The sequence below is a fragment of the Neltuma alba genome, unplaced genomic scaffold, assembly GCF_004799145.2.
Source record: "Neltuma alba isolate B1F8T4 unplaced genomic scaffold, ASM479914v2 tig00012846_pilon, whole genome shotgun sequence".
In the NCBI taxonomy this organism is placed as follows: Eukaryota; Viridiplantae; Streptophyta; class Magnoliopsida; order Fabales; family Fabaceae; genus Neltuma; species Neltuma alba.
This window is the reverse complement of record NW_021637233.1, coordinates 1-22,273: the sequence shown is the minus strand read 5'-3', so window position 1 is coordinate 22,273 and position 22,273 is coordinate 1. Positions and strand designations below refer to the sequence as shown.

At 37.0% G+C, this 22,273-nt stretch overlaps 1 protein-coding gene and 1 pseudogene across 1 annotated transcript; one reads left to right on the top strand and one right to left on the bottom strand.

The window, feature by feature from the left end:
- Positions 1-229: 229 nt before the first annotated feature.
- On the bottom strand, positions 230-1,637 carry LOC114731784 (rust resistance kinase Lr10-like; annotated as a pseudogene).
- A 5,439-nt stretch (positions 1,638-7,076) lies between these two features.
- Positions 7,077-13,235, top strand: LOC114731818 (rust resistance kinase Lr10-like). The gene is made up of 3 exons (XM_028919071.1): positions 7,077-7,970; positions 8,325-8,351; positions 12,201-13,235. The coding sequence occupies exons 1-3, from the start codon at positions 7,181-7,183 to the stop codon at positions 13,199-13,201; spliced, it is 1,818 nt and encodes a 605-aa protein (XP_028774904.1). The 5' UTR covers positions 7,077-7,180; the 3' UTR covers positions 13,202-13,235.
- Positions 13,236-22,273: the final 9,038 nt, after the last annotated feature.

The window sequence follows — 22,273 nt, the reverse complement described above, 5'->3', positions numbered from 1 at the left end:
AAAGAACTTAGATTATGATATATAGATTTAGTGAACCATGTAGCTAGGAAATACTGGACGACAATTTTTTCAAGTTGGTTATGGCCACTGGCAAAAACGTTGAACTTGCATATTTATATTGTTCAGAAATCTTTTCATGGATAACTATCTATGATCCTATTTTGAACTTTATGCCACAAGAAGGAAAGACTACCAACCTAAACACAAATTTATGTCTAACACAGCTCATTATAACCGTCTCAACTGCACTCTATTTCTGAAATGGCAGATAACTCTGGTTGCATTCGCCTTACTCCATTAACAGCCCTTGTTCTAATTGCATGTGAAGAACCAAAAGGATTAGGAGGCATGATTAGCTTTTCATCGTCCCCTTCCAACATTTGAACCACATTTTTCATGGTTGGACGGTTTGCTGGATGCCACTGAATGCACCAAAGTCCAATAATGGATAGCTTCCTTGCAATTTTAGTGTCCTCCTCTCCTTCTATATGGATTTGTATGTCTTCATTGTTCTCTAGAAGATTATAAATCCATTGTGGGTAGTAAACTTTCTCACCATTTTCTTCTGTGACGTCTGTGATTTTCCTTCCTCCAACCATTTCAAGCAGTAACATTCCATAGCTATAAACATCTGATTTATAAGATACATTGCCAAAGTTCCAAGAAAATATCTCCAGTGCAATATAGCCCAAGGTGCCCCTAGCTGTTGTCATTGACACAATGCTTTGATCCTTAGAACAGAGTTTGGCCAAACCGAAATCAGATATTTTTGGAGTGAATTTGTCGTCTAAAAGAATGTTGTGAGGTTTGATATCAAAGTGGGGGATCTGTCTGTCACAATCTTCATGAAGGTACTCAATTCCTTTGGCTATGCCAAGAGCAATATCATGAAGCTTTCCCCATCCCAGGAAAAGGTCCTTCCTATCAGCTGAAGTTATGAATTTCTACAATGAACCATTGGGTAAAAATTCATAAACCAAAGCTCGTTTGAAACCATCCGCACAGTAGCCAACCAAGCGAGCCACATTGACATGGTGAATTTGACACACGGTCTCCATTTCATTGATGAACTCTTGTCCATTCCCAGTAGAAGTGTTGAGAAGCTTCACAGCCACCTGAATTTCATTAGATAGCTTCCCTTTAAAGACAGTTCTGTAAGCTCCGTGTCCAAGTTCATCCTTGAACTAATTAGTGATCCTCTTTATATCTGCATAGGAATATCTAGCAGGCCTAAGTGCTTTGTAATCCTCCAAAAACTGTTTAATGTTTTTGTAACCCTGCCTCTCCAGGCTAGCTGCATAGACCCAATAAGCAACAAATCCAACAAATATGAGCAGAAACGGGCCTAGGATTTCACCTGCAAATACAGCGTCATATACAATATGTATTAAATTGATTTGGGAACTTTTGTGTTTACTTTATATGTGAAATGATGAACCATTGGCTGAAGAATCCTTACCAGTGAGTATTATCTTTTTTGATGGACCTGTTAAAATGAACTTTGTATCAGCTTCACACATACATAGATTTCATACTCTGTTTATGAAGGTATTATAATTGGAGAAAAAAAGTATACCTGTATGAGGGTTTTGGTATTGACTAAAGAGCAATGAAATATATTTTCCATGTGTATTCATGATTAGAAAGGGAGATTATATACACAAGAGAGGAGCCCTAGGCATTAATGGCTCATTAATAGGAGATAATATCCTATCGTATAATATCCTATGATATCTGATTTGATTCTATACTAATTACAATATATCTACATATATTTACACTCCCCCTCAAGTTGGAGCATAGATGTCAATCATGCCCAACTTGTTACAAAGATAGTCAACCCAAACCCCATTCAAAGCCTTAGTAAGGAGATCACCCAACTGATCACTGGATCTCACGTGTCCTGTTGAGATGAAGTTTTCCTTGAGCTTATCCCGAACAAAATGACAATCAATCTCAATGTGTTTTGTACGTTCACGGAATACCAAATTAGAAGCTATGTGTAAGGCTGCTTTATTGTCGCACCACAGTTTTGCTGGTAACGAGGTTTTAAGACCAACCTCCTTCAGTAATTGATGTATCCAGACTATCTCACACACAGATTGTGCCATAGCTCTATATTCTGCCTCTACACTTGATCGTGACACCATATTCTGCTTCTTACTCCTCCAGGACACCAAATTTCCTCCCACAAAGATGCAATATCCTGTAGTGGATCTTCTTGTGGCCTTTGAACCACCATGATCAGTATCACAAAAGCACTCAATATGACCATGATTTTTGTATAATATCCCACGACCTGGAGACCGCTTCAAGTAATGAAGGACATGCTCTAAGGCTTCCCACTGTCTGATAGTAGGTGAGACCATAAAATGGCTAAGTACACTGACTGGATAGGTGATATCAGGACGGGTCACAGTAAGATAATTCAATTTTCCAATCAGTCTTTGATACCTCTCTGGATTTTCAAATGGCTTGCTTTTAGCAGCATCAACGAGATTCTCAAATGGTATGTTTCCATCAGCATCAAGTAGTGGATTATAAATCATAGGAAAACTGTTTGGCGCAGCCCCTAACTTTCCAGTTTCCTTCAACAGGTCGAGCACATACTTCCTCTGAGTCAATAAGATTCCTTTCTTACTTCTCAAAACCTCAATTCCAAGAAAGTACTTTAACGGGCCTAGATCTTTTGTTTGGAAGTGAGAATTAAGAAAGGACTTAAGTGATGAGATCCCTAACATATTACTCCTCGTAATCACAATGTCAACTACATTTACAACCAACAGAATCATGCCAGTGTCTGTTCTCTGATAGAACACAAAGTGATCACACTTACTTTGACACAAGCCAAATTTCTGCACAACAGTAATGAACCTGTCAAACCATGCACGGGGACTCTGCTTCAGGCCATATAAGGATCTCTTGAGGCGACATACTTTCCCACGCTCCTCCTGAGCAACAAAGCCTAGTGGTTGCTCCATATAGACTTCTTCAAGGAGATCATCGTGTAAAAAGGCATTTTTGATATCCAATTGATGGAGATCCCAGCCATAAGTTGTCGCCATGGAGATGAAAAGGCAAACGGAGGAAAGTTTCGCAACAGGGGAAAAAGTTTCAGAGTAATCAACACCATAGGTCTAAGCATAGCCTTTAGCAACCAAGCGAGCTTTAAGACGGTCAAGGGTACCATCAGCTCGAGTTTTAGGGGTCAAGACCCACTTACACCCAATAGCCTTCTTCCCTGCAGGTAGATCCACTAATGTCCAAGTGCCAGCCTGGTCAAGGGCCGCCATCTCCTCTTCCATAGCAGCACGCCAACCCGGGTAGGCTAAAGCTTCGTGTAGGGTCTTAGGGACGGAAATAGGATCTATAGAAGAGACAAAGGCACGAGAGGCAGGGGAAAGGTGGTTATAAGAAACAAATGAGGAAATAGGATGGGCACAAGTACGTTTACCTTTGCAAAGAGCAATGGGCAAGTCAAGTGAAGGATCCGGATTAGGAACAGGAGATGTCTCGGAGTTGGAGATAGGTATAGGCTCAGGATGAGAGACGCTCAACACAGGATCTGATGACAAAGCAGACAATGGAGGGCCAGAATCTGGGGTGGTGACATTGGGCTCCTTGGAGCGTCTGGTGTAGACATGAGACAAGGGTGGTGGCACAGGTGCTGGAGCAGGAGCTAGAGCCGGAGGTGGTGAAGTGGATAGCAGGAGGACAGGGTACACCAGAAGTTCATCCTCGTCCACAGATGGAGGAGGGACAGGCGAAGTGGACGGAGAAAAGTATGGAATCGATTCCTGAAAGGTGACATTTGCAGAAACTAAATAACGATTAAGAGTAGGAGAGAAACACCGATAGCCCTTTTGATCCCGAGAGTATCCTAGAAAGACACACTTAAGAGACTTCGGATCTAATTTGGAGACAGATGGTCGTACATCCCGGACAAAGCAAACACAACCAAAGATCTTGGGATCAACAGGAAACAAAGGTTTGGAAGGAAAAAGAGTAATATAGGGAATGTTACCATCAAGAATCGAAGAGGGTATACGGTTAATGAGGAAGCAAGCAGTGGAGACAGCATCAGCCTAGAAATTTTTGGGAACCTTCATTTGAAACAGAAGTGCACGTGCTACCTCTAGTAAGTGGCGATTTTTATGTTCTACAACACCATTTTGAGCTGGTGTATCAACACAAGAAGATTGATGAAGGACACCATTTTGAAGCATATAGGATTGAAACGTAGTAAAAAAATATTTTTTAGCATTATCACTTCGTAAGGTGCAAATGGAAGTATAAAATTGAGTTTTAATTTCCGCAAAAAAGGCATAAAAATGAGAAAATAATTCAGAACGACTTTTCATTAAATATAACCAAGTTGTACAGGAATAATCATCAACAAATGTAACAAAATATTTGAAACCTACTGTTGACTCAACAGGACATGGACCCCAAACATCAGAATGAATTAGCTCAAAAGGGGACGAAGCCCGTTTATTGACTCGAGAGACTAAAGGAAGACGATGATGTTTGGCATACTGACAGGACTCACAATCTAAAGATGACAGATGTTGAAAATGAGGATAAACCCTTTTTAAAGAAGACAAAGACAAATGACCCAAACGACAATGTGCTTCAAAAGGACTGACACCACCAGCGCAAGCTACTGCACGAGACCCTTGCTCGTTAAGGAAATAATGTCCACCAGATTCATAGCCCCTACCAATAATCTTCTTTGTCAAAAGATCCTATATTAGGCAATGATTAGGAAAGAGTAAGACCCAATAGTTTAATTGATGAGTAAGTTTACTAGGGAAAAGCAAATTAAATGCAAGATCAGGTACATTTAGCACAAATGACAAATGAATGAAGGGGGTAGGTTTAACAATGCCTGATCCAAGGACTTGGGAATGGGAGCCACTGGCAATAGTAATAGAGGAAGGATTGGAGTAAGAATTATAAGTGGAGAAGAGATGGCGGTTACCTGTCATGTGGTCAGTAGCACCATAATCTATGATCCATTTGGAGGAAGAAGAGACAAGAGCAGTAGCCTGATTACCTGTAGCAGCGGAAGCATTCACGGGTGTTGCAGCAGATTTTAATTGAGCATATTCAGCAGCAGAGATTGTGATCTTGTCATCGGCTAGTGTTGCCACATGGGTAGAGTTATTACGTTGTTGTTTGTTTAGCAGCTTGCGACAAGTGCGTTTCGTATGGCCCGGTTCTTTACAGTAGTAACATACCACCCCACTTGTATCTGGAGTGGCTCCCCCTTGCTTGGAACCACCACGGTTACTCATTCCACGATTATCATTTGGGCCTCGACTGATGAGAGCACTGACAAGAGTAGCTGGAACTGGTGATGAAAGGTTCTCAGTCCTCATCACACGAGAAAACACCTCCTGAAGAGTAGGAATCTCATATCCAGATAAAATCTGAGAGCGAACAGTCTCGTACTTAGGTGGGAGCCTAGTGAGAAAACTCATGATGGCCATATGCTCGCGTTGGGCTTGTTGAGCCTTTAGATCAGAAGTAAAGGGCATTAGGATATTCAGTTCTTCATGCATTCGTTTAAAATCCATGAAGTAGGTCTTAAGAGGACGATCCTGCTTCTCTGCACAATAAAAAGCTTTGCAAACCTCATAAACACGAGAAATATTTTCCTTGCCTGAGTATAAAATTCCAAATAATTCATCAATTCTTTAACAAATTCACAGTGAGTAATAGAAGGGATAATCTCACTGTCAATGGAGTTGCGGATCTGTCAGAAGAGCCGAGCATCATCCCTTAACTAGGATTGACGAGAGGCAGTGGTCAGAGGGTCCTCAGTTAAATGATTTTCCTTCTCGATGCTTCGTAAGTAGATACGGATTGTCTTACTCCAATCCAGATAATTTGTCCAGTTTAATTTGTGTTCAGTAGTCTTAACGACTACTGGTACCACTTCAGAGGTAATTGCAGACTTAGTATCACCGATGAGAGATGAACAGAACAGAAACAATAATTTTAACACAAATGATCACACCAAGGACCAAAAAAAAAACACTACCTACAATTTGTAAAAGGCAATAGCAATAACACCAGATTTGAAACACTGCTGTTCAGAGACCAAATGTAGCCAAACAGAAGCCAAACAGCAAATATAGCTGAACAGAAGCCAAAAATCAACCCAAGGAGGAAGAAACAGAACCAAAACACACCAGGGATAGGCCGAAAATGAAGAGACGAGCTCCAAGGAGAATTTTGATGTTGGAAAGTGGCCGGAAAAGTGATCGGCGCGTGACTCTCACGCGCTTTGACTGTGACGGCACGTGAAGCTCACGTGCTGCTCGGATGGCGACGAAACTCCGGTGGTTGGCCGATCGGAACACTGCGACTCCCCCTGGCCGGTGCGTGTTCACACCAGATGCCTAGAAATCAGAGCCCTAACGTGGGCACAAGGCGGACAGAAAACAAACGTACAGTGCGCCTAGATCTCAACGAACCAGAATGAACAGGGACCTTAAAATTGACGCTCTAATACCATATTGACTAGAGAGCAATGAAATATATTTTCCATGTATATTCATGATCAGAAAGGGAGATTATATACACAAGAGAGGAGCCCTATGCATTAATGGCTCATTAATAGGAGATAATATCCTATCGTATAATATCCTATGATATCTGATTTGATTCTATACTAATTACAATATATCTACATATATTTACAGAAACATTCAGGTTCACGTTCAACTTTGTTTTCTGTCAATTTACACTGCCCTCCATCTTCTTCACACTTAGTGCAATTTGGTTTGAGCCAAGATAGATATGCAAGCTTATTGTAATTAGTCTTTTGTAATAAATAAATGTTATCTTCTTTAAAATGTTCTTGTTAATCAAATGTATTAGTTAGAACTATCATTTGATAAAATCTTTAATATTTGCAACTACTATAAGAACTATATTGAAAAAACATGAATAAATATGAGAGACAAAATGTATTAGAGTCTTATATTTAGGATCAAATTGAATGTCAAAGTAACTCTTATATTAAAAATTGGAAGTAATATAAATTAAACTTCCCATTGAATTGCTTGTGAATGTCAGAGACACTCAAAAACAAATACATATATGTGGTTGTGTCCATCCATCACCTCTGCTTGGAAACTATCTTGTTTCTTTCCTCCTCTGATCCTTCACAATGATATACTGGACCTTCATAATCATCTTCCTTGCCTTCTCTGCTTTCCTTTTATACACTAATATCGATAGACTTATCTCTGGCCAAACAGTTACTGAATCCTGCGGACATGTGTTCAACGCCTCCATCACAAATAGAAACTATCCCTTCAATAGTTGTAGCGATCCGAGTTACGAACTAGTATGTGAGAACAACAGAAATGCGTTGTATTTAAACTATGGGAGGCACTTAGTAGAGGCCATTTATGCTGCTAACTCCGCCACAACTCTCCAATCCATCACCGCCGGAGTTGACAGCAACAACTGTTCTGCGATCTCTCGTCATTCTCTCACATATCACAACTTCAGCCAAGCTTTCACAGCCAAAGAGACAGAACTAGACTCCAAAAATTACAGCTTCACTTACTATGTGGGAGGATTAGTGTTTGTCAGCTGCCAACATCCACTCTCTCCTGATCTGCATACGGATATTGTGGAACCTTGTGCGAGTGATGCGCCAAGAACGCGTCATTCTTATGTGCTGCCGTGGCATGCAAGGGTGTCTGATGTGGAAGAGTCCTGCAAAATAGATTTGATGGTGAAGGTGGTGCCATGGGGACCAATGACATGTAATGAGAACTGTTCATATCCGAAAGTTCACAGCCAAGAGGTAAAGGGGATACACATCACCTGGCGACCAAATCGTTGTGGGGAGTGGGAAGGAGAGAAAGGTGACTGCTGGTTTGAAAATGCCACTAATATGGTTCTTTGTCGAGACCAATACGCAGAATTTTCTCTTCCCTTGTTTCGCGGTGAGCTTCATATAGATTAATTAAGACTTGGGATATTTATTCTGATGGTGATCTAATAGAAAGTACTCCTCCGGTCCTAATTATAAGACCCAATTGACTTATTTGAGGAGATTAAGGAAGTAAGTTAAGTTGGTTATTTATAATAAATAAGTGTTGTCATTCCTAAAATATCCTTGCTAATTAAGTATATTGGCTAAAACTATTATCATTAGAAGGATTATCTTGGAAAAAAATGCATAAATATAAGAGACAAAATGGATTGGGTCTTATAATTAGGACCAAATAAAAAGTCAAATTGGGTCTTATAATAAGGACCGGAGGAGTAATTACATTTGGAATTTTTTTACCACGCAGGCTTTGCAATAGTCGTGACTTCTATAGGTAAGCAAAGCAAAGTTTTCTTCTTTATGGCTTCTTTAATTCATTATTCATGCCTTGATTAATTTATCATACTTGCAAGGTTAATTCCTAAAACATTTATTGGATGTATGGTTTCGTTTTATTTTATGTGCTTTTTACTTTACACTACCTCCAATCTTTAATATAAACACTAGAATATTTAATTTTGTCTTGAATATAAAACCTCAATCCATCTTATTTCCAATATTTATCTATTTTGCCATCAAGTAATCCCTATAGTAGTTACATATATTAAGAAGTTACTATTAGTGGGTAATTCAAGCACACATAATTAATAAAGATATTTTAAAGAAGACAATATCTATTTATTACAAATAACTAACTCAACTAATTTTCTTAACAAGGATCAGAAGTAGTATCAAATAGATATGTTAGAAGGGTTTTATTTTGTAAAATACAAATATATTTTTTTTAGGGCGGTCCAATATTAATTTTTTAACTTTGCCTTTTCAGGCTACAATATTCTATCAACTACCAGACGTCTATTCAACATGACAGGATACACAAGCTCTAATTATGAGGGTTTAGGTCTAATATTAATTGTTGGTTTAATATGGTGCTTAACCTAGAATCTTTGGCACTATGGGTTTTCTACTCCAAGCCACCCTTGATTGGAGAATTTTAGAAGTCGAGGAAACGTAAACGTAGTGATCAATGCCTAATCAAGGTCTCAATCATTCTGCTTACAAGTCATAATTATTTTTAAAAAAAATTAAAAGAAAAAGGGAGAATATAAGGTCTCAAGAAAAAAATATATAATTACTAAAAATCTCAATAACAAATGAGTATTTTTTAATCCTAAAAATTGTCATTGCAAACTATTCAATTATGAAATTTTTTTAGTGATGATATTCCTTCTTTGGGACCTTATAGCAATTTTTCACTAAAAAATTTAACACCTCAATTCCATAGGCTCACCCAATTTCTAATTGAGCTGCACGAGTCCTCGTAGTTTTCTCAATTATAATGTCTTTTTTTTTTCATTAGGTTTAATACCCATTGGTCCCTAAGATAATGGATAATATTCTATTTGCAACAGCATTAGTGACTATTGTGGGGGCTGACAGATTATGATTAGGCTGTGACTCAGCATATGATGCATTAAAATTGCCACATAGTCTAAACCCCTAACCAAACTATCACTTATAATGACCAAAAATGCACATGCCTGCAAAATTTTTATCAACGTTAAGACCTCTCCATTCCTCTGCATTTTCTTCTGGCCATTTATCTATTCCAAACAGTTTGATAGCAGACAATTAATGACTGTAAACAATTAGGCGTTTCATAAAGAATGCAGTTCTTTTTTTTTTTTAGCAGAAACAGTAGTCCATTTTATTGATTATCAGAAAAAGTAATACAATCTCGAATAACCCTGTAAAGCAAAAGACAAAGAGCTCTAAGACACAACAAAGGAAGTAAAGACAGGAAAACTAGGAACAACCTGACAGAACAAAAAGGCAAAAGAACACAAAAGCCAGAAAAAATTACAGCAAAATAAACTCAGCCTATCTATTAATTTCTTCACACCAGCAGCAGTGTTAGGACTTTAGAGATCATATCTTAAAACTTCCATAAGAGAGAATGGTGGCTTGTCAAGCCATCCCTGCAGTACCATATCCCTCATCACCATAGCTGCAATAAGATCTGTAGCATTATTGCCCTTACGAGAGACTAAGGACAGCGACCAGTTTTTGACAGAACCCCCAACCTCCAAACACTTTTTCAGCAAGTCAGTGCAGTTCCACTCACAGCCCCTTATGTCGCCACTTCTCAGCCTCTTAAACAACAATTGAGAGTTTGTCTCAATCACAACTTTACCATCACAGAATATGTCCTTATCATGAAGAGCTTCCATAAAAGCTAAACACTCAGCCATGAAAGTAGAGTTAGCTTCCACCATCTTTCCCACTCCTCCTAGAAACCTTCCTGCACTATCCCTCCCAAGCAGACCAATGCTCGCACACTTCCTGCTAGGACAGAAAGCACCATCGACATTAATCTTGACAACCCATGCCTGAGGCTTTTGCCAGTATAGTAATCTGTCATCCGAATCAACGATCCCTTTCCTTCTTTCCTTCCTCTCCAACTAACTCTAATATTCATTGGCCAATCTAATAGCTCTAGATAAACAGTTCACAGCATTAACGTTAACATGCTCAAAAACACTGTTACACCCTTCCTTCCAAATATTCTAAGCATAGGCAAGCAAGCAAAGCAACACTATAATCATCCGACTTCATTCTCCCTGGCAACCACCTGTCCATCCTAACCATGCTACCCTCCATAAACCTCATAGCCAAGGGAGAACCAAACCAGCACGATTGAGCCCAAGAACAAAAAAAAAAAAAACAGCATGCCAATGGATTCAACACTCCCCTTACAAATGCTACACATTGGATTAGTGGTGCATTTCCTTTTAAAGAGCTTTGCCTTAGCTGCCAGTGCACCATTCATTGCTCTCCAAAGAAAGTGATTAACTTTTGGAGCTACTCGAGTCTGCCAAACGCTATTCCAAAGTCTCCTGGAAGCCTTATACAAACTGCTAGGCCTCTCCTCCACAACACTACCCTCCTCCCTCTTAGGAGCCTTTTAACCCAGCTTCACAGAGTAATTGCCATCCCTACTCCCCAACCAAACATACTTATCAACCCCTTCCATAACAAGTAGCCTTACCATGCTAATCCACTTCTTTTTCTTATCATCCAACATATTTTCCACAGAACTAAAGTTCCATTGTTGATCAACAATTATATTAGCTACCCTCATTTTCTTCATATCATCCGAAAGTATCCTCTGCTTCAGACAATGGCCCTTGGCTTCAGGCAGCCATTTATCCTAAAAAAGACTAATTTTAGCACCATAATAAACTTTCCAAATTAAATCTTTTTGAAGAAGCTGTCTACCCTCCAAAATACTCTACCAACTCCATGATGCCTTATTACCCCTCTTGGCTTGCATAAAGTCAGAATTTGGGAAGTATCTACCTTTTAATATCTTACACCACAAATCATCTTGATTTTGACATAACATCCAAGCAGTTTTAGTAGGCAAAGCCTTATTCATTTTCATGAAGTCCCTGAAGCCCATACCACCCTCCCCTTATCACTACACATACAACTCCACCACTTCCAATGAATTCGACCTTCCATCTCCTTTTAGCCCTACCATAAACCCGCAGTCATTCTATCCTTGGGAAATTATGACATGTAATTTTGACAAGAGTGAGAGAAAAAAGAAAGAGACGGAAGGAGAGAAAGAGTTGAGAGAAGAATCCAAAGGAATCAAGAGGGGAAGGTAATAGGAAACTGAGAAACTGAGAAACGCACACCGAATTACTTCATTGATGTTTACAGATCATTATCTGAATACAAGATAAGTGTGGGTCCTATTTATAAGCTCAATACCAACTCTAGTTTCCTAACATGTTCACAAGTCCTATTTCCATCACGTACATAGTCACAATTACACAACAAACTACTCCGTTTGAGGACCCCAACTATACACAGCACATAAGAATCAATAGGAATTGCACATTTTAGGATTCCCAATAGGTAATCTGTAGTTTAAATCCAATTCTATCTTTCTACCAAATAAGTCTAATTCTATCAGTCATATGGCAAACATGCAATTGTTAATGGAAATTATTTTTTTGGCACCCAGCTTCCACAACATAAAAAATTTAATAGTAAGTCCTTGAATTGAATTGGACTGAAATTCTCTGGATATTTTGTTTTATTTTGCTTCATTCTTTTCATTTAGTTTGCCTTTTTCTTTTATCCTTTTTTGTAGCTATCCTTTGGTTTGGAGCAAAATTTGCTTTGGGATTCCCAATTGTTGTGGGTTTTCTAATATATAAAATGAGAAGGAGGCATTTATCTGAGTATGATGACATTGAGGATTTCCTAAGAAGTCACAGCAATTTAGTGCCCATTAAATACTCTTACTCTGACATAAGAAGAATGACAAAAAATTTCAAGCACAAGTTAGGAGAAGGGGGTTATGGTTCTGTATATAAAGGAAAGCTTCGAAGCAAGCGTGATGTGGCTGTTAAGCTATTAGGCAAGTCAACAACAGATGGGCATGATTTCATCAATGAAGTTTCCACCATTGGAACTATTCGTCATGTAAATGTGGTGCAATTGATAGGATTTTGTGCAGAGAGAAGAAAGCAAGCTCTTGTTTATGAGTTCATGCCAAACGGATCTTTAGATAAATACATACTTTCTGAGCATGAAAAATCATCAATAAATTATGAGAAGATCAATGAGATTTCTTTAGGGGTGGCTCGTGGGATTGAGTACCTACATCAAGGCTGCGACAAGCAAATCCTACACTTTGACATCAAACCTCACAATATTCTTCTTGATGAGAATTTTTCTCCCAAGATTTCAGACTTTGGATTGGCAAAACTATATCCAACAGATAAAAGTATTGTGTCTCTAACTGCAGCTAGAGGCACAATGGGATACATGGCTCCTGAATTGTTGTACAAAAACATTGGAGGCATCTCACACAAGGCTGATGTTTATAGTTTTGGGATGATGCTGATGGAAATGGCAGGAAGAAGAAAGAACCATGATGTTGTGCAGAATTCATGGCAGACTTACTTTGCGAAATGGGTTCATGATCAGTTTGAAGAAACAATATTTAAAAGCAATGCCACAGAAGAAGAGAAGAAGATAGCCCTGAAAATGATTACAGTTGCTTTTACTTGCATACAGCTGAGCCCAAGTGATCGCCCCTCAATGGGCAGAGTAGTGGAGATGCTTCAAGGGGATGTTGACGGCTCAGAGGTCTTCAGAGCATAGTACGAGCGACTGTTCGATTTTAGCGTAAGGAGTGTGAAAATGAAATAATATTTGTAAGAAACAAGCATGATCTATCATGATTTACGTTGACCAATCGAACTGCCAGGCACATGAAGTAGTGTATCATCTCATGAGCCATTTTGTATTCAAAAAACCTTTTTTTTGGCCAGCAGGTATCTCCCCCCGCCCGGGGGTTTTGCCTCAGAGAAGATGCGGTTTTCAAAATTAGCCTTTTAGATATAAGATATCTATGCTATATATATATTAATCTAAGAAATATTGCAAAACCTGACTCTAGATCATTTTCTTATGGTTTGAAAATTTTCACGCATTAGTTTTGCAGTGTACGATTCAAAAGTAAAGGAATCCCCCTCCCCTAAACACCAGGTTATTGATCAATGCATTACACACATTTCTTAATTTGTGGACATTATGAAGTGTTCCCAATTCCTTTCACAGTAAAAACCAAAATCAGCTGTATGGAACTGAATAAAGTAATCAGCCAAAAACGCTCACCTGTTCCAGGGCGCTGATGGCAAACTCGGCAATGTACAGCTGTTCAATTCGTAGATAGGGTTTAATCAGGTTCTTCTAAATTGGCAATCGCTTGAAATGACCCGGTAAAAAGAGCATTGTCCCAAATCCTTTTTCCTGCCACTTCACGGAAGCAATGCTCTTTCCTCCGCATGCGAGAACGAAGGCTCCAACGACAAAGGAAAACTAGTGCGACGTTTAAAAAAAAAGAAAAAAAAACATTAATGCGAAGTGAGGCTCTTTATGCATACTGATTAATTGGGCTTTCTTTTCTTCTTTCGATAGCCCCAAATCAAAGATCCAAACTTGCTCGTAAGTACCTGTCATTTGTGGTCAGCCTAATCTAAGAAGCTCAGAGGCCTTGCACGGAGAACTGTAAATATATGGATTCCGCTTTACATTTCAAACTAAACGGACGTTTGGATGAAACCAAATCATGATTTAGAAAATAATTTCTGAAAAATAGATTTATAAAGAATAGATTTTGTGAAAAAGTGATTCTGATAAAGTGAGAGTGTGTGGATAGTTGTTATCAGAAGCATTTTTTATATGTACACATTAGTAAAAAAGGCATAAGTTAATATGATAATTACATAAAAGATAGATTTTATAATATATTTTAATTTCAAGGAATAAAATTGTTAATAATATATTCTTTACCAACATAATTAATAATATATAAGATAATATAATTAATAAATAATTAATATGTGTATGTATATTTATAAAACATAAGATTAAATATTTATAAAAAAAATAATTGATGGGTGTTAAAGTCATATTATCGTTGAAATCTATTCTGACAGACACAATCATACTCTCCAATTTAAACCAGAAACATAATAGATTCATTTCTTCTGAAACTATGATTTTGGCCCAAAACTATGGTTTGTCAAGCATGAGCTTGGCATCGGCAGTGTTCACAACTAGGGATTGAGCTGCCGCTGGTCATTTTTTTCCCTTCTTTTTAATCGTCTTGTCTTTGTTTAGAAACTCCTGCGTTCTGCTATCAAATTAAGCTGGGGATTGCTAATAACATGAAACCAAGCATTCACGGGGGAAGAAATTTCGAAGGAGGCAATAATGTTTGTGTTATTCTGGTTTTGTGAGTATAATTTATGCAGAAAACACTGTTAGGGCAACAAACATAGTTGAACAATATAATTTCGCAAGTCCTGATTGACCCTATGCATAATGCGTTCTTATTAAGATATATGTGAACCAAGTTCAGTTAGGAGTCCTAGGATTCCCATCCCTGTTCATCATATGGGTGAGATATCTTTATTCCAATGTAAGATAATTTACAATAGGGCTGTCATTGGTTATGCAGTAATATTGATTACGTGTCAATATGTGTTCGGACTCGTGGCTTGTGAGAGAGAAAGGGGTAGAAGATGAGATGACAGGGTGTTCATGAAAGGCCAAACTACAGTGACAATCTAAATAAACATTCTGCCTTGGGGACATCAGCCTCCCCTACATGGCACATGTTTTAGGTGTGCTTGATTTTAGGTAACTAGTACTCCCTGTTTCAGTCTGATGGAGAAAGCTTCTTTTCTGGAGAAAAGGGAAAATTCCATCAAAGAATGAAATTACAAAGGGCATGCGGACCAAAAAACCTGAGCATATCAGCTAATTAAAGCAAAAGAAAATATAAGTAAGTTAGAGACATCAAAAGATGTTCAGTATGTTAACAGCTCGTCTAGTGGGACCGGATGGTTCTCTAACAAAGCATAAGATCTCAAATAATGAAGATGTGATGCTTCTAAAACCACGTTGGTTTCGAGACCCCCCACGTTGCAAATTTGACAGATTTAAGTATTCTAGTAGGGAGACCACGTGTGTGTGTGTGTGTGTTTTTTTTTTTATAGATAATTTGTTTTGGTTGCTGACATGAAGATTCATTGTCTCTGCAACTTTTAATATTGTCACGCCTAGTTCACATCTGCTGTCACTTGTGTCTAAAGTAACAATGATTGTCTGATCAATGTTAGTGTGTGCCAATTCTTGTTACATGCATCATCCTAAATACGGATTACGTCCTTTTTAATTAAAGTAAAAGTACTTTTTTTGCCATGGGCATAAAATTAAAACATAATGAACCATGGGTTACTCAAGAAGTTTAACTTGAAGTGCGAAGAACTTCATATTATTAATGGGTATGGTCTTGTCTTGATAACAAGTAGCATAAACATGTTGATACACTAGAACTTGTTATCAAATGCTACTCATTTGTTGTAGGAAATTTTGTTAATTACATTCCTTTATATTAGGTTTCGTGTTGTCTTCTCATATGCTTTTAAACTTGCAGAATATTAAACATTTACATCATTGATCAGTGAATCCAATGGCTGGAACTGTTAGCTCGAGTCGGAGACCCCAGAAAAGGATCACCTTATTTACCGGTGTAAGAAATGCCGAAGAATTGTAGATTCAGACGAGAATATTGTTTTCCCATGAGCGGGGAGAAGGAGAAGCAAGTTTCAAATGGAAGAAGAGAAATGAGAACACAGAAAAAGCAACAGTGGACTGTACCTCGGTATTTGTCGAGCCCATGAAGTGGATGCAAACAGGTTTTTGTAAATTTCAATCAATATATTATCCAGTTGCCATAAGATTTTCTTTCATTCTTCACACTAACTCTGTATGAGTATTGCTTCACTTGGCAGTTAATGAGGGCCATGTAGAGGAAAAACTTTTCGTTTGGGATGCAATGCTCGTTTGGGTTACTTCAACTGGGCAGGTATGCAGTGCAGCTGTGGAGCATGGGTGAATCCTGCATTTCAGCTGCATAAATGCCTTTAGATGAGTGCTATATATGACTCAATCACTTCTCAGCTTCCCCATAATCCACACCTGAGGCTTGGAAAAACTTGATAGTAGTAATACCTAAACACCAGTAAGGAGCTTTTCCTTATAGATCATGGGAGTTTTAGGATATGGAGTTTTGTACAGATTTGGTCTCCTGCACCACCATAATAGAAAAAAGTTAGTGCACATTTTTTTGAACAATTGAAATCTAATTTACACATTCAAAAGTTATTATTACTATTTTTTTTTCAAATATAGCATAAGTTTCCCGGCATGCCTTCTTTTTTTTTTTTTTTGGGTGAATCGGCATGCTTGTTATTCATGAATTCTATGTCTTGTATTTATCAACCTTGAGAAAACCATTTTGCAGATGCCTCTGTTTTCCTTCAATATTCAATTTGATACCTATGCTTTTTTCTTGTTTTATTAAATCATTCAATCTTGCTTTGTTGGTATTGTTAGTACATAACAAAGTTATAAAACTTAACGGTTCCAGCAGAGCAAAATTAAATAATTTAATAAAAAGGGAAAAAAAAGCATATGCATTGAAAAAAAAAAGTATAAATACTTGCAGAAATATTTTCTTCTATCAACCACTCCAACGCTTCAAGAGTCCGTCCAAATCACATTTACACCCTTGAATTTTATTAAATCATCCATTTTCTTCTAAAATATGAACTTTGGTTTAATCTTAAGTTTTTACTACAGGTCTACAGCATATTATGCAAAAGTAAGAAAATAATGAAACATACACGTATATGTCTACTGATTAAAAATTTGAAATCAAACTAATTTGAAATGTAACTTTTAATTGCATGATTTTAAAATTAAATTTGTAGCTATAATAAGGAATTGCAAAAAAAAAAAAGGACCAAAATCTAAAAAATTGTCTTTTTTAAGTATGCCCCTAACTAAATAGGGATATTTTTGAAAAGATAATTTGTGTTTTGTTTTGAAAGATTTTGAAAAATATCATGAAATTCTTAGCAAATTTTCCATCTCACACACATATCATATTCCGTTACAAGTAATGTTTTAAAAGTCAAACCGAACATCGAATCAAAAAGATTAGCGGGTCATAATTCAAATGATTAGATAGGTTAGACTGTTTAGTTAGACTACTAATATAATAATTAGATAAAAATCATCTTACATAAATATGTAATAATGTACTTATCCAGTTCTACATATAAAACCCTTTTTGTATTATAAAAGGGATTTTATATTTAGAATCGGATGAATATACAAAAATAAAACATCAAATTTTCAAAAAAAACACTATAATCTTTGAAGTAATTGACAAATTAAATTATAAAGTGATAAAGAATGGGCCAGAGATCGGAGAAGGGGACAACGGATCATCTAAAGACAAGAATCGATTTTTACAGATGAGAGTGTCGCCCCCCTTCCTTCTTCAATCAATGTATTCCCCGGTTTCAATCTTCATCTTCTGTCCTCGACTTCTTCTTCATCCCCCTTCTTTGATCTTCATTACCATTCTGTATGATACTCAATACCCTGTTCTGTAATTTCGCTCCTGCGAAGTTCGACTTCCACGTTCTACCGATCTCTGCGCCTCTGCCTCTGGACGGTCGACGTCGTTGGCGGCTGTATCTGCATCTCTGCCTCTCGTTGTTTGCGTCCTTCTTATGGCTCCAGATTCTCGCCGTCGAACGTATCAGATCTCAACCTGAGTTCGGTGCCCCGCGTCCTCGCCTCTCCCAGTTAGCCATCTACTTCGTTCTTCGTGAGTTTGTGTGCTTTCGGGCTTTGGCTTTAGGTTCGTCTTCTCTCCAGACTCCGATTTTAAATTCACTTTATGATTTTTGTTGAATATTGAATGTGTTTGTGTTTTAAATTGAGTACTGAGTAATCCTAGTGCTTGTGTGTTCGTGAGAAGATTAGTTAAACGCACTCTGTATACGCTTATTTCAATTTTCAACAGTAAATATTCAGCTGCTGGACGGGACTATTAGGTAGTAGAGCGGACTATTTCTGGTATGTGGTAATTGAAGAACCTTTTTTGAAATTCAGAATCACATTGAAAAGTCTTGTAATAATACTCGATTGTTGAAGCATTGTTATTTCTTACTGTGTTAAAAGTGACTTTGGAAAGCTTTTGTTTCATGCATGTTGACAGCAGAAGGAGGTGAATTGATTAAATAGAACTCTTGTAATGGTGAAATAAAGGCTAATTATATATTTAAGCCTAATCTTTAATGATTTCTTTTTTTCCTTTTTAGTCACATCGATGGATTTTGCTTTCAATGTCTGATAGCACTCAAAAATACCCTTCTAGACTTGGCATTTGTCATAATGACTACATGTCCTATAAAATTTGCTGTTCCTATGCTGGCAGCACAATAATACTAAGTGTTTGTATGTGGTTGAGTTTTTAAAGCCTTTTAAAACACAACGTTAAACAATTTCTCCCAGGCCCTTTCAACTAAATTCAGGTTAGGTTTGGGAGATTGCAAGACAATGACCGCAGTAAAGAAGTCCTAAAGCCAAATTAGACTTGATTCCAAATAGAGTAAACATTTATCATGTCATAAGTCTGTACATGAATTGGGCATCTTTATCATGACTTGACCACCTCTTTCATGTTATCGTTTGAGGCTCTTCGAGCATCTTGGAAGAAGCAATTGCAATGAGGTGTTGAGACTTAAGACTTTCAAAATGAATGGAAATATGCATTACCTTAGGCATGCCTAACTAGCTAGCTTCACTGTCAGTTACCAACTTAATTACCATTGTTGTTTTCAAATGAATTTTCAATTGATGTTGCTTGAGCAATGAAAACGTCTTTTAACCAAGCATAAAGCTGAGCAGACTAAAAAAAGGAAGGGAAAACTATGTTGCTGAAACTACAGATAAGATAAAGCTGGATTATACTTGTTTAAACAGAGATCCAACTCCAAAATTAAGGAGAACAACGCCTCCTAAATTGCAGAAGCTTCAATACCAAAGAATAGGTAGGAACATAAGCAACTGGATATTTAAGAAATGACACAATTCTATGTGAATCAAGGCAATCATGAAAGTTCCCCCCATGATTCCAAGTGGAACTTGAAGTTAAATTAGAGATCATGTCAATTCAATCCACCAGCAATTAAGCAAACTAACAACCATCAGTGAGACGGAAGCAATGACCCCTTAAAATTCAACACTAATAATAGATTTCTTATTTTTGGGGTGGGGTTGGTGGGAGGGTATGATAAATTACCTGATAAACGCAGAATTTTAAGTAAATCTTCTACTTAGAAAAAATTTATTTTTTTCTAGTATGTGTGCAGTATGTTTAGGATTCTCGTTCTATATGCATAACTAAGATTTATGATTTTACACATAGGATTTTAGATCTTATGGAATGCTGTTCTATACTTCTATAAATAAGTTTGTTCATCTAGTTATGGATGAGCTAAGCAAATTTCATAAGAAGATTAACATGAATGTAATGTTTTTTAATCATATTACTGTATTAACTTATTATTTGTTTGACTAAATGCAGTGCTGCTATCTCCATGCTAGTCTCCCAGTGAATTACGTGGAGTCTTGCGTAAAAAAGTGTAGCTTCCCTGCTTGTTCAGTATCCTCTCTCATGTTAGAACTTGACTTCACTCACCGAACAGTTCCTTGTAAGCAACACGTTTGAAAACAATTCCCCTTTTGAAATTTGCGGTACACTATGGCAGGCACACGTTCCTGCAACAACTGTAGGAAAACTTCTCTTGTTAGGGATGATGTGTCTGGGGATTTGATATGTTCCTTGTGTGGTGTTTTTCAAGAATATGATCAGTTTGAAGCCCATATTGGTGGCATCAATGGCCCACAAGGAACATTCATCCGTGTTGGAACTTCTGGCGCAGGTACTATATATAGTTACAAAGAAAGGAAATTCTTTCAAGCCCAAAGTTGGATAGATGAATTAACTTCTAGATTAGGTATATCTTCAAAAATGAGTGATATTAAAGCCACGATTTCTACCATCACAGAGGGCGAATTTGGGCAAGGTGATTGGTTTCAGGTTTTAATTGGCACATGTGTGTTGATGCGAAAGGATAATCGCCCATGTCTGTGGCTGAAGTGGCATGGGCAGCTGGATGTGATGTTTATGAATTGGGTAGGATGATTAAACGAGTTATTGATTTTATGGATTTGAAAAAAAATCAGATTTTCCAGAGTTTGATATCGTGCATTCATTGGAAAGGGTCCTTAAGATTTCACCATCTTTTGCTAGAATTGACAGAAGCAAAGTAGACAGAATTCGCAAGCAGGGGATATTTTTGTTACAGTGCAATGAAGTGGTTTTTGAGTACCGGACGTAAGCCCCACTTCCATTGGTAGTTGCTGTTTTAGTTCTGGTAGCTGAATTGAATCAAGCTGAAATTGGAATTAGCGAGTTGGCCAAGGAAGTTCATGCTGTTGTTTCCACATGTAAAACACGATACAAAGAGCTTTTAGAGAAACTTGTAGAAGCGGCACAAGTTTTGCCTTGGGGAAGAGATATCACCACTAGAAACATTGTTAAACACGTACCAAGTTGTGATTTGATCGAGAAGCATTTTAAACATTTCACCAAGATTTTGTATTTACAATATGGGATTGGGTTTTTTATTTGATATTTTGTAAATTGAGAGTCCCAAATTGTAATTTTACATATTGGGAGTTTTTTTGTCATTTTCTCTTCTAGATATTGCTTCTAGTAAATTAAAAATTTAACAATTAAATATTTATATATTTTTAAAAAATAGGACACATGACCATATGTGATTAAACAACATAACATAATAAATATAAAAAATTTGACGTAGGTATTGTTTTTTTTTAAAATTAAAACTGTGGGATTATTTATGAAAAATGGCAAAGATTACAAAATTAAGAAAAATAAATGCTATTCCTTCTACATATTCTCCCTCATCTTGCTAGCTCTCTCCCTCTCTTATAGATTGAGTGATTCAACTTGGGAAGGTTATGGGTTTCTCGAAATAGATTTTTCACAACGGCTAATAAAAATAAATGTCATAAAAAATCTTTCAAAAAGTATAGTTATAGAGGACTTTTTCATGGTGGTTTTTTACTAACAACTGCGGTGAAAAGTTATTTTATATTGCAGTTTTGTAACCATCGTGAAGTCCTCTGATTCTTATATCGATAAATATAGACGTTGTTCCTAAAACGGTCATTAAAACACCTTTTTAATAGCAGTGAAAAGTCTTTTCTGCAGTAGTGTCAAAAAATTGTTTTTGGCAGAATGTTAAAAGTTCGTTCAATGTTATGGGTTCCTTATCATAGTGACTTCCTTTTTAGCTAGATGCTTATTATAAGGGAAAATAACAACAACAAAAAAAACTAAAAGTTATTAAATGTCAAATAAGAAATGTCAACAAAAAAGTTATTGTTATTTTAAATTCAGTATTATCAATGTCAAATAAAGTATTAATTGTTACTAAACCTGATTTGTGATTTAGTAATTTTCAGCTTTATTTTTAGTCATTTTCCCTATTTAATGACTGCAACATATTTCATAATATAACAAATTATTATAATTACTACAGCATATTTCATAATATAACAAGTTTTCTGTTAAAAGTATTAATGGTTTTCGCCCAAGATTCTAAACTAATTATAAAACATCAACAGTTATTCGAACTTTTTTAACTTATAATCCTTATTGAAAATAAGTTCTATATTTCACAATAAAAAACTAATTTTAACTTTATTTAT